This window comes from Indicator indicator, chromosome 14 (genome assembly GCF_027791375.1).
Source record: "Indicator indicator isolate 239-I01 chromosome 14, UM_Iind_1.1, whole genome shotgun sequence".
NCBI lineage: Eukaryota > Metazoa > Chordata > Aves > Piciformes > Indicatoridae > Indicator > Indicator indicator.
The window spans coordinates 10,959,266-10,972,531 of NC_072023.1; the positions used below are offsets into that span (position 1 = coordinate 10,959,266).

A 13,266-nucleotide genomic window follows, 5' to 3' on the forward strand; every position below is an offset into this window, starting at 1 on the left:
ATTTTCTAAAATCTTTTGCCTAATCAGCATTCACTACAATAACAGACCAGCAACACAAAGCATCACAGAATTATTATGAGCAGTGTGGACTACAAACTTCTGTGTTCAGAGCTGGACACCGTGGCTCTGAGAGCTCAATGTGCTCTTTGCCAGGCCAGAAGGCAGACGTGGGAGTAGGGTAAATAGCACATTCAGGTCACTCTAACAGGGCAGAGAAGAAAATATCTGGCCAGAAAATCAAAGTGGAAATTTAAGAGACGCTCTAGGGGAGAGAAAATCTGGCAAATTAGCAAGTGTCTCTGTCACTATTTGACTCAAGAAGGCACAGCATCTGACCTGCTGTAAACTCCACCAGCATGGACAAGCTGAGGAAGATGAGCAGAGCCAGCCTACAGCTTCATGCAGAGGTGCTGACACACTGGAAAGCTATGTGTGGGAGAGCAGTCCCACCCGCTGAGGGTTGGGACGCTGATGAGAACCACATGAGCCCTTCAGCGACTGCTCATTCCTGCATTATGTATCTGTTCTCCTGGGAACAGTGACCTGTCAAAGTCCATGTGATCTAAGTATGCTTGCCAGTAGTACTGGGGAGCCTCTGTCTTTCCTTCAGTGATGGGGCCACAGCTGATGGTTGTGCTTCTATATGCAATAGAGCAGCACCTAGACGAGCATCTCCCAGAGCAGACTTGTCTCCCTTGCTGCACACCTTTATATCTCCATGCACACGCAAGAAGGGAAGAGCAAGGAAACAGTCTTGCTTGAGATGACTCTACATGATCTCATGTCAGACATGAGATGTGGTTTTCATATCCCTGCCTCTATTCTTGCACATAAGCCTATGTACGTGCAGATATGGCTTATTCTGTGCTTAAGGGTTTTATGCCTCTGTCTGGGTATACCTCCGGGTTTTCACATCTGCCCCTGTGTGTGACTAACTGGATGAAAAGCACATCCAGATGCTAATAGCCATCATCAGCTTGCACACAGAGAAATTCATGCTAATACTCCTCTCTCTGAGATTAAGGTAAAAAGCAACAGAACTAATACGACACAGATCAGGACAAACACAACAGCTTCAGATGGATCATGCCGAATTATCCCATTGGAGAACCTGATTGAGCAGGCCTGATGTACCAACATCTAGCAGGCCTTCAAATGCCAGGCTGATAGAGATTGTTGGGAAAGGAGTAGAGGGGTGCAATAAAAAGAGCAGAACAAAGCCAAGCAGGCACCTTTTCTACTTTAAGCAGATCTGAGCAAGATACTGACAAGTAATTAATTGCCTCCAGCCTACTTCCCGTGGTACTTTTCTTGGTCTGAAACTGATCCTTTATTTTGCTTTTTTCTTTTGATTCTGGGAGAAAAAAAGTTATTTGACAGTGAGACAGTTGTATTTTTCTTGGTAAGAAGGAGCAGTGTGCTTTGACATTTTGGAAGAAAGCACGCCTAACTGCGCTGAACAAATAAGGAATTTGCACAATGCAATTGCAGGCAGCAATTAATTTTCACAGTGCACAGCAGTTCTCTAGGAAAGATTTGCAGAGGTAGTGGTGGGCAGTCCCATGAATTGACATTCATCACAGTGGTTTGTTGCAAACAGAATCAGATTAAGACAGATGAGTTACCAACATAGCACAAGAGTACTCTTGCACCCATGGTATTTGCTGTTCCCTGAGCTTCTTTTTTTTTTTCTTTCTCCTGTGGCAAACAGCAAAACCTAGTAGCCATTCAAAACAGTAGCACGCTTACATGTCATTGTCATGGCTCATGTTGAAAACTTCTGAAAGTTCAAGAGATTTCTTCAGAGTTTCATTCTGTTAAGACAGATGCAAATTTAATAGTAAATGCTGCTACTTTCTCCCCCCCACCGCCCTGCTTTAAAGCAAGCTCAGTACCACTACTAGCAGCCAGATTCTCAAGAGTTCAGCAGTGTGTATGGTTTAATAACCTCTCTTCTCTCTCTCTCTCTCCCTCTCAAACATTTTTTTTTTTATCTAACCCTTTTCCATATCTCTGCTATGATGACAAATATGGAGCTAGTAAAGGACAAGTAAAATGATCCGTGTGATCTATGCTTGCTCCTGGATCAGCTAAGCCCTACCTGCCATACAGCTAAGCTGCGTTACAAGACATAATCCTTGCGGCTCTGCAAGAAGCCTTGCCCATTCCTGCTTTGCTGTCATATCATTTCTTTTGATATGTCTAATCATCTGGTTCCTTCCTTCCCTAAAAATCACCTAATACCCCCCTCTCACACATCAGAGCGTGGAATAACAAATCCAGCTTTCAGGCCTCAGTGTCAGATAGGCACAGGAGAAGGACTGAGATGGGGTTTTCCTGAAGCTTTTCTCTGTCTGGTCACTTTCCGCTCCCTCCTCGGACACCTTATCAGGCCACAGCCGCTGCATCAGAAGCAGCTACTGACCTTGGGCAGCTACAAAGGCTGGGTCCATGTGTGCTAACGTCCTCTTGTCTTACCCAGCTGTTCTGTGATCTCCCCAGGAAGAGATGAGTGCAATCTGTCTGTGATTCACATACTCCTCTCAGTTGTTTCATTTATTTCAGAATTAACCTTTGCATCTATCCAGTTCCAGAGCAATTCCCCTTTCCTGGAGGACAAGGTGACCTCTCATGTTCCTTTTCAGTTCCATAACAACTGGCTGTGTCATTTTGCCCAGAGAAATCATTGCCATTTTCAAATGCCTTCCCTTATGCATGTGATTGTTCATTCCCGTATTTGCAACCTCCCACAGCTTACATTCTCCAGGCAGACTCTACACAGCAGGACAGCAGGTACTCTCATCCCTGGTGCACCTTCACCAGTGCGACCTGTTCTAGGGTTCATTTCCCCTTTGTTTTATAAAACAGATTCTTCCTCTCCAGCCATTGCTACCACAGAAATGAGGGAAAACAACCCTTAAGATTGGAAAATTAGAGGTTTGGGATATTTTGGCCAGAGCTGTACCTCAAGTCACTCACCGAGAGGGTGGTGGAGTCACGAACTAGGCTTGTCTGGCCATCCTGTTAGCAGAGTAATGGCATCCTCTAGTGGTCAGACAGATCCATGGCGCGTTGCGGGGAGCTGGGAGACCTCTTTTCACGACCCTGAACTGGAATTGCTAAATGAAATGAGATTCTTTTTAAGGTGGGAGAGGAGGGAAGGGAAGCTTGTGCAGGAACCTGCTGAAGGACTCCTCGGTGCGTCTGGCTACTCAGACACAGACGGGAACTGGCTGTTCCCTGAGACTGCTGGGAACATCACCTTTCCTCACCTCGTTTTTCAAAAGAGAAACAGCAAAGTGGGCAGCGAAATGAAAAGCCACGTTGTCTATTTAGCTAAGCACTACCATCTAACTTTCTGAGCTACTCCTTTCACCTCCTGGGTCAAACAGGCCATGGCTATAAACACCAACTCACTCTTCATGCCAACTCCAGTTAAAACTTCCTCTGCAGCTCCTCTAGCATTCATAAGAGACGCCCATAAAAATGAATCCAAATTCCTGCAAGAATGTACAAGAGCACAAACTCGGTGAACTCCTCTCACTGATTTATTCGACTTTAAATTTAAAATAAAAGGGTGCAAAACTTTCCATTTCACTCCAAGACTGGCTCCCCAAGCCTTGCCAGGGTGGAGTGCACTTCTGATTGTTATCTGAGCATGAGTCAGTGCCTTTCTTGAGCAATGCAACCTTTAACTCTGCATTTCCAGGGGGGGGGTTAATGTTTGGTTTAAAAATAAAAGTAAAATAAAATAAACTCTTCTACTCCTGATATTTTGGTACAATTATGTTTACTCCAGCTGAATCTTAACCTCGTCATAGTGCAGTTCTTCCTGTGGGATTTAGCTAATGTTTGCAAAGCATTTGATTTATGATGAACTGTTGAAAACTATGGTTAGGGCTGCTATACAGCTGAGTGTCTGATGTGTTTTCATTGTTATTGTTGTTGTAGCATCATTTCTTACCTCAAAGACCCCTTGACAGTTTCCTTCCTACATCCACGCAGTTTTGCTTTCCAGCTTTTGCAGCACAGTGGTAGCACTTGCTTAGGAAATAGTTGTATCACAACAATTATTAAGAGGGCAAGAAGAGAATGAGGTTACTTTCCTGCACTGGGTGCTATTGTTTTGGTGATATCCTATTCATTACACATCTGTGCTGTTTATTTCCCCTTTCAGGGTGCAGTGCTTTGCACTAATTAATACCAAATGTCTCCCAGTTTCATTCAGACCCTGCTGCTCACATCTCCTCAGGCTTCCCTTCCCTCTTTCTGCTGCGATGTCACCCCCAAACACTGTAAGACAATGCCAGATAGACCTCATCCATGAGAAGCATCACCCTAGGACATGTGAAGAAGCAAGTTTGTGCTTAATTGATTTCAAAAGCCTCTAGACACCATAAGGCTTGGCTTGGCTTCCAAGCTATGAAAGGAAGGAAGATGGAGAGTAGGGGAAGTATGTGTCATTTACAACAGCAAAAACTAAGCAAAATCCCACACCTAGGAAAGTCAGGCATGTTTCAGCATGGAGGGGACTGGTGACAAGGTGGGGACAATGTTGTGGAGACAAAATTGGTGTGAGAGATGAGTGGAAACAGGCATCTGCCACCATGAAATCTCCTCATAACTATTGGTTTTTCCTCTTCTGGCAGGTTATGGACAGCTCAATGCCCCTTATTGGAGAGCATGTGGAAGAGGATAGACAGCTTATAGCTGATTTGGTGGTTTCCAAGATGACTCAACTTGCCATCACTGCTGGATCTACGCCATCACCACTGCGGCCTTGGGTATGAGCAAAGAGAGACTTTATGGCCAAGTTGTTTTGCTGAAATCTTTTTCCTCTCTCCTCCCTGTGGGTGTCAGACAGTCAAACATCTCAAAGACCTGAACAGTCTCTCATAGACTCTTTGAAGTGGATGCCCCTAAGAAACACCTCTGTCTCTCCATTTCTCTCCTTCCATACAACTGTAGCATCACGCTAGTAAGTAGTGTTGGCTATGCATCTTAGACATTCTGGCTTGCTAAATTCATAGGTATGTATTGAAGACAGCCATTTTTAGAAGAGCTTGTAATGACCAACCTCACCCCTCAGGATAAGTTACATTCCAGTTTTTGCATCCCTGTTTAAAATCCATGCTTTCCAAAATGGAAAGTGGGAATCTCCACCAAGAGTTGTTCCATTCCTTTCTTCTTTGGAGATGCCCTTCACTCCTTTCATCAGGAGACTTAACCAATGCTAAATTCATTAAGAATCTGACATTTTTGCATTTAAACTGACCCCTTGGTGCTTTTCACGTACATTCATTTTCAGTATCATATGCATCTAACCTTATTGTCGTATTTCCCAGTGGCAGCTCTACATAAATGAAACCCACCAGAACATAATCTGTGTCTCCAGCTGTATGTGCTACATCTCTTTCAGTATCTCGCAGGAACCCAGCATGAAGGTTTGAGGACAAGAAATCTGTGTAAAAGAAAAGACAGGAGAGAAAGCAGGCTGAGGGATGATACTGACTGCAGTGCAAGGAATAGCTTCCATTTCCACTGGCGACAAAAAATAGGAGAAAGCACTTTACAACTTCTACCTTTGTCACATGACAGACAGCCCACTCCTGCTCAACCAGATCCCTGGCATGAGGGGTAACTCCAGGTTTTACTTAGAGTGTGGGGGTAAACATTTAATAGACACTAAGAATGTTTTGAGGCAGGGAAAGCAATATGGAAAGGGCAGAATTTACTCTGGCCAAAGTGGAATCAACAACTGCTATCTGAAATAACCAACATATAGAGTGTATAAACTGAGAGCAAAGGGGAAGGCAACAGAAACTGAGAACATGGACAGATGTATCTGTTTTCCATGCCTGTAATATACTGGTACAGAATTGGATTGAGTTACAGAAGCCCTTAAGTAGGACCAAAATAAGAACATAAACACACCCAAAAAAAAACAGCCTTGGAGACATAGGGTGTCAAACAGAAGAGTTAAATAAGAAAAGGGTCTTCATCAAAAATATAACTTACAAAATGAAGAAAATGAAAATCACAAACAAGTTAACTAGAATTTTTTGCTATAAAGAACTTGGTACAATTAATATTGCAGAAACTGATACAATTATTATCATAATGCTATAACACAACTGTAAAAATGCAGAGAGAAGTACTTACATGAGAGCCAATGAGATGTAAAACTAAAGCTACAGGTGAAGACTTCCACTGAATGAAGAAAATTCTGAATACAAAGACAGCAGTACTGAATGCATACAAACGTGAACTCTTGGAGTCCTAGGGGTGTGCACAAAATATCTGTACAGATTATTGGAACTGTCTGTACTAGTCTCTGGATCAAGAAAAACTGACAAATTCTGAAACTGAGTGCTCAGCATTGCCAGAAGATGTAAAAAATCATAATAACGTGAGGCTACATCTATCACAAAGGAAGTCAAATAGCACAGAAAGAGTTCCTCATCTCTGTGTCTGCTTCCTGGGATTGCAAAATCAAAGCACAATAGGCAGCACCTTCACCTAGCCTTAAGAATCACCCAGGTACAGAAAACTAATATCTCCAATTAGGTTTGATGTCCAAGGGACAGGTGAAGTATTTAAAAGTGACAGTGTGACATGAGCAGTTTAAAAAGATGATTTTCACAAAGTGAGAAAATTAACCAACTCCCTAACATTAAAACTGTTTGAACGTTATTTGAGAGACCACTGGTTTACAGAATGCACATATACTTGTCTGATCTGCTCCTTAACTAGGAACACAAGACAAACTTCCAGGGTTAAGTGGCAAAGTGACAGAGGACGTACAAAATAAAGAGAAAAAAAATATCTTCCAAATTTGGAAATCTGACATTTAAAAATACCTTTATGCACCATCCTGAGAGTAATAAAAAGAAATGCAAAAAGGATAGAAATTGATTTTGAAGAGCAGATAGAGGGAGGAATGAAACAAACTCTTTGAGCTCATCAGAAGGTGGAACCCTGACAAAGAATTGGTGGCCTCTATGGATCATCCAAAGTTAAGGGAGAAAGGAAGACAACAAAGACAGTGTGGTGATTCTAGTAAATTTAATTGCTGAAAGTGAGTAACTTCTTAAACTAGATATAGTATTTCCCAGTTGGAAAGATGGGAGAGAACAAAACCAGTGTTTAAATCTGTAATGAATGATATTTAAAAAAACTTAGGGAGTGACTAAGCTGCCAAGAAAAAATGTGCAGTTTCATTGAAATAGAGGATTGGTGTACAAAAATTACAAAATATGTTTGTAAAAAGTTGTAACATGGATGTAGAAAAATGCAGACAAGTAATTGTGGGCCTTAATGAATTATCTCAGACAATAATATAAGAATAATAAGACTAATAACCAGAACTCCTACTTAAGAGCATCTAGCACTTTATTTTTTCTTCAAATAAGAATGTCCCATTCGTTTCCTTTTGATTCTTTCCCCTCATTTCTTTGAGAATTATTTCATAGTGGTAGATAACAAGCAATCAGTCAAAAGAATGTAGCTAAATTTTCAAAAAGCCTTAGGCAAGGTAACAGATGATCTATCAAGGAAATCAAGCAGGCAGGGGCTCAAAGTTTCATTGTGGAACAAAAGCTGTCCTCTGATAAAAACATAACTATGAGAGACTTTAATTCTTGCAAACAATTAGTAGAGAGGATACTTAAAGGATACTAAGACTGGTCATGTTGATAATTGGGTTGTCTGAGCCCAAGACAGGATGTTACTGACAAACTTGCTTTCATGCCTACAGCATTAAATCTGGTTTCATGGCTACAACTGCAGTTATCCCCTTGCCTCTCTGCCCCAACTCCATTCTTTCCCTCTAGTTTCCTTTTCAAAGGCGGAAGACCTTGGACTGACCTTCACCCCTTCATCTCTGAGAAACCTTGGTTGACTTTAGGCAAAGGCCATAGAGGTGAATGTGAGACAGGATTTCTGTTCTTTGACTGGTCTAATCAGGCTGTCTCAAAGCATTAGAACAGTATATTTCCACCAACACCAAGCCAAGATTTAGTGTCCCAAACAATGCAGCATCAGAAGCCATGAATGGAAAATTCCCAGATGGTCCTCCCTGTACCTTTGCAAGTCCTAGATAAATAGTGCAAAATACAGGCTGGTAACGTCATTGCATTCATGTTAGTCAGTAAAAACTCATTTCAGTGCTTCCAACCATGAAACATTTTTTCCTGTTTCCAGAATCACTTAGCTCATTCTCCTGACCTTCCAGAAGCCTTGAAGACCCCTTTTATCATTGTGTTCTCCACATAAATAATCCAGCAAGTACCAGCCTATCTGTCTCCAGCTTCTCCTTCTTTCATAAACAATTTTGTGCAACAGGTTTACTCAGACTTTTGTTAACTTTGGACCAGCCCTTTGTGCAATGGTTCTGTGTTGCTTAATCTGCTTATTAAAATAGCTGTCAAAAAGAATAAACCGTGAGAGAGAAGAAAGTGCATATGGCACCAACTTATTTGCACTAGTCAGGACCAGGGATGGCAGTGAAGAACATCTGACACAACTATGTATGATAAGTCACCACACCAGCAAATGAAACTCCATATAGAAGACTGAAAGGTAAGCTAAGCTGAGGGTAGAGAGAGGGAGAACATAAATAAGATGTAGACCTTGCCAGTGGCACTAACCGTTCCCCTTGAGAAAGACTGTTGCATGCAGGCTAATGAAAACCATTGCTCAGCCTATGACTGTGTTGATGAAAGAAGCAAAAAATTAGGATACAGGAGAAATGAGCTGCTGATATATACAGAAAACCCAGATACTTCTTTGTCTGGAATAATGTAAGCAGAACTGCCTCTGGCATCTGCAGAAGGAATCACAAAGCTGGGAAAGAGAAGTGGGTGATGAAAACAGTCAGGGGCCTGGAAACATTCCCATGGAGGGACCAAAGGGATTCAGTCTCTTGCAAGGCTTTAGAAAGGAGGTGAATGAGAGAGAGGGCAGTAAAAGTTTGCAAAATAATGGTCTACCAAGAGCAGGTTGTGAGAACTGTTCTCAAAACTCAGAACAAAGCAATGGACTTAAGAAATGGGAAAAGTGGTGAGTCTGAGAGCTGAGCCAGCCTTGAAGGGTCTGGTTGTAAATATCAACAAAAAATACGTGAAAATGTCGCAAAGATTTTCTGGAGCAGATAATAAACTTCATGCTTCAGGGCTGAAGCTGGCCCTTGCTTATTAGCAATCAAGAGGAGATCCCTTAGGGCAAAGAGATGATTGCTCCATAGATGTTTCCATGCTTCCATCCCTCCTTCCTTTGACACATCTGGTGCTGGCAACTGTCCAAAATAGGAGATGGGACTAAGAGATCCCCTCAGGCCTTACACATTTGGTAATTCCTGATAGCCTAAAAACATTCTAAACTGTAACTTCATTGTTATTCCCTGTGAGGAAACAACTTCTGTGCACTTTATTACTCAGCTCTCCATTTCAGTCCCATGAGATTTTACCAGCCAGATGCTGCCTCTGTGTGTGTGTGTATTTAAGGAACACTTCATGACTCCGCAGTTCCTGTATTACCTCAGGGCTTCTCTTTGGGGACTCTCTATTAACTGGAATGGCTTTTTTTCCTCTAGCCTCCCCAAGTTCAGCCTGCATCAGTGAAGTCTCAGACTGGACCTCAGCTTGGACAACTGTCCCAACCACGGCCTCCTCCCCAAGGTACAGTTCTTTGGGTCGCGTGTCAGTATCAACTGTGAGATCTATCGGTTTACCTTTAAATAAAAGGTTACTCTAATGTTCCGGTTCACTGACAAGCAAATTCAGTGTGCTGTTAAAGCAGCAGCTCAGAAAGTGGGATGAAAAATTGGTACAGGTCCTGCTGATATTGCTGGTCAAACTTGGCTCAACTAAACAAGGACACTTGAACTGGTATTGGTGAAGGATTCTGGGCAGAGAGAGTATTTGTGTTGGCACAAAGCTGTGCACAAGTGTTAAGAAGTGATGGGATGATACTAGTGCTGTCAGGCCTAGAACAGACACCAAGCTGATCATTGACCCATCTGCCCAAGTGTTCCTCTGTCAGCAAGAACACACACCCAGCTCCTCCTGACAGCAGAAACTGGTGTGGCTTGGTCGGAACAACAGTTTTGGTTTGTTGCCCTGACTTACACTGAGGCAATGAAACACAGGGCTGCCCCATGGGTACCCAGACTACCTCAACTGCTCAATTCACATAAACAATTAGACCTTTTTTGCCATTTTTGTCCCTTCCTTTCTCCATTCCAATCTCTTACCAAATTAACACTCACCTTTAATTACCTTTCCCTTGTTGGTCATGGTTTTGAAGTATCCAAAATTTAGCATTCCTGATACTAAAAACATCTATTGTAATCTTGGTGTTACATGGTATAACTGATATGAACTGTTGGCCTTGCAGCACAATACATCCCATCTGTCTCTACTACTCCCCTTCAACTCTCTGTGAAATTTTTTCTCACATAACTCCCCCTTCATCACTTGTGAAATCCAGCCAGCCCTCACAATACTATCTGTAACTTTTGTCAGCTTCTCACACTGCTATCTGTCATGTCCAAAAATTTCTCATGTCACATCCCATTGTTTTCCACATGCTCTTCAGTTTTCAGAGTCTGCTACCAATACATCTGAAGCCACCTGCTGACACTGCTGGAACAGATTCATGGATAGTGATAGGTTATATAGAGACACATCAAACTGCTGAGCCTATGGAGACACTGCTGATCTAAACCAGCAGATTGAGCTTTCATTTTCTGCAGAGCTGGTTCTCCAGTGACCCTTCCTTTCCAATGCAGAAAGTGCTTGCCAAGGGTAAGAAATGTTAGTTACACAGAAGAGTACAGCACATTGAAGTGACTCCCTTTAGGGAGAGTGGTAGATCTTCTTTTGTACTCCAGAAGGTAGAGAAATGGACAACAACTGTAGAGAGATAGGCATGACACCAATTTTAGGCTTGTAAGAGAGGTTTTCCATTATCCTTCTGCATGAAGCCTCTTTGAAGAGTCTTAGCAAACCCCATTCTTCCATATAGATGCTCCTTGCTTGTTGTCCACCACATGCACTTCCTCACGTTTATGTCCATGTCCCCCTTTCAGGTGGACCACGCCAGCCTCAGGGATCTCAGCCTCCACGGACAAATGCACCTCCACAGCAGCGGCTCTCTCCTCAAGGACAGCAGCCCCAGAGTCCCCAGTCCACTTCACCTCAGCAGCAAAGGTCCCCTGGATCTCCACAGCAAGTCCGATCAGCAACCGGGTCCTCCCCAGTCCAAGCTTCCAAGGCAGGCGTTTTCCCTCCACAGCAACCTAGACCTCCTGCTCAAGGCCGAGCTCCTAACCAGCCAAGCCCCACTGAAACGTCCAAGCAGCAAGCCACCCCACACCCACATCTGAAGTAGGTGCTCTGTTAACCCACTGATATATGTAGATATGAGAATATGGCTGTCAAAAGAGTAGCCTGAGCTATCATCAAGGCATATCATCTGTTGTCAGGCAGTAAGTCCCCAGGGACAAAGGCCTGGACAGCTGTGGGCAACTTCAGTGGCATACATGTCTAGGCATAACAGGCCACTGCTGACCTGTGGTCAGGAAGAACAAGTTGTACTTTTTTCCATGTGCTTGTTATTAATTGTATGGTCTACCCCAGGCATATCAACACAGCCACTACCTTCCCAGCAGCATGCACACTCCAGCATGTTATTCTACACAAAGTTCAACAAGAGTCATTCCTTCATGTTCCCTGAATGCAAGAGTCACACAAGGTTCTTTAGCAGGCAATTTTTTTGCAATTGGTAGCAAAATGGCACGGTGAATGCATAGTGAAAGTGGCCCTAATCATATATACAACATTCCAGTTGGTGACTATGTTTATGCTCTCTTCTGGAGCAGAACATAATTCAGATCCAGCACTGAATTACTGTGGAATTTTTGTAGGAACGTTTTCTGACACCCTTCATGGAGCATATCTGTCTGGCCATGGTGGGAAAGACTGCCAAAAAAATATTTGGTGTTGACACAAGAGCAAACTGATATGAACAGTCCAGAAAAAAACATAGGCTAGGAATGAGAAGGCAGTTTCTATGCAGAAGAGGAGTAATGTTCTGGAGCAGGCTATCAGTGATGATGTCTGCATTAGCAAGGCAAACCAAGAGCCGTGTACTTGAGGATCAAAATGTTAGTGGTAAGGGTGCAGTTGCCAACTATACATACTTCAGGAACTTTAATTCAGAGTCAGGTCTTGTGCTGAATACCTATTACTGATCAGGACTGTCACTTGGGGACAAAGCATGGTAAAAAGGAAAAATGGGAGATTTACTTCAAAAGCACAGTGATCTGAACTTAAAACACGGACAGATACAAACCAAATGGGAGCAGTGCAGCCAACCAAAAGACCTGCATAACACAGCTGACAGTAAGGGCAGACATGCCAGGGAGGGCAAGCAACTGCACACATTGCAGGCAACCAACTTGCTGAACCTCTCATGCTGACACATCTGAAAAGACAGGACCGTCATTCATGGTACTGGTGATGAGAGACAGCTGGCCCTCAGTATGAATCCATTCTTCTGTACGAGCAGTGAAACGACTTAACTGTTCCTCACAACAGCATCACCAAAAGGCAGTTGCATACTTTTAGTCAGATGTATTCATAAACACTTACTAGTCTGTACTGTGATATTGGAGCCACCTACCCATGTCCCATCCTCATTCACCCCCACTGCCTTCCCCCCTTCCAGGATGTCTTAGCATATGGAGATTCTCCTTGCTAACCTCGGCTTTTATCCTTGGCTTTGTTTGTGTGACGGAACACAAAGCATCAGCAACCAGCTTTGAAGTGCCACCTTCTCCTGCTGAGCCTGACCTCTGTTTTCCATTTCAGCAAATCGCAGTCCCTGACAAACACATTCAGCATATCTGAGTCATCTCAGCGGGGAAATGCCAACGAGGACGAAGCAAAAGCTGAGACTATCCGCAACCTGAGGAAATCATTCGCTAGCCTGTTTTCCGATTAACAGCCCTGCAGCTGGGTCTGTGCTTTTGCCAGGCCTCACTCTTCCTATCAACATAACTGATGTCCTCCTGGAATACTCCCAGTGATACCCAGTGATTTACAATTAACACCTGGGTAAAGGGAATTCAGAAAATTAGAGTTGTTTTAATACACAGAAAATATTCTAGTAATGGTCTGAAAACTGACTGTATAGAAGTGGCACTGTTCATCTATCACATCTATTCAAATGACTGAGTTGTAAAGCAAATTTTACTCTTGCTAA

At 43.0% G+C, this 13,266-nt stretch overlaps 1 protein-coding gene across 2 annotated transcripts in view; it reads left to right on the plus strand.

The window, feature by feature from the left end:
- SYN3 (synapsin III) overlaps positions 1 to 13,005 on the plus strand; it is a 172,290-nt gene extending 159,285 nt beyond the window's left edge. For both annotated transcript variants that reach the window (XM_054387008.1, XM_054387006.1), the window contains 4 exons: positions 4,650 to 4,784; positions 9,593 to 9,677; positions 11,090 to 11,387; positions 12,873 to 13,005. In XM_054387008.1, coding sequence (XP_054242983.1) covers positions 4,650 to 4,784; positions 9,593 to 9,677; positions 11,090 to 11,387; positions 12,873 to 13,005 — 651 coding nt within the window. The remainder of the gene's footprint in view (positions 1 to 4,649; positions 4,785 to 9,592; positions 9,678 to 11,089; positions 11,388 to 12,872) is intronic.
- The last annotated feature ends 261 nt before the right edge of the window (positions 13,006 to 13,266 follow it).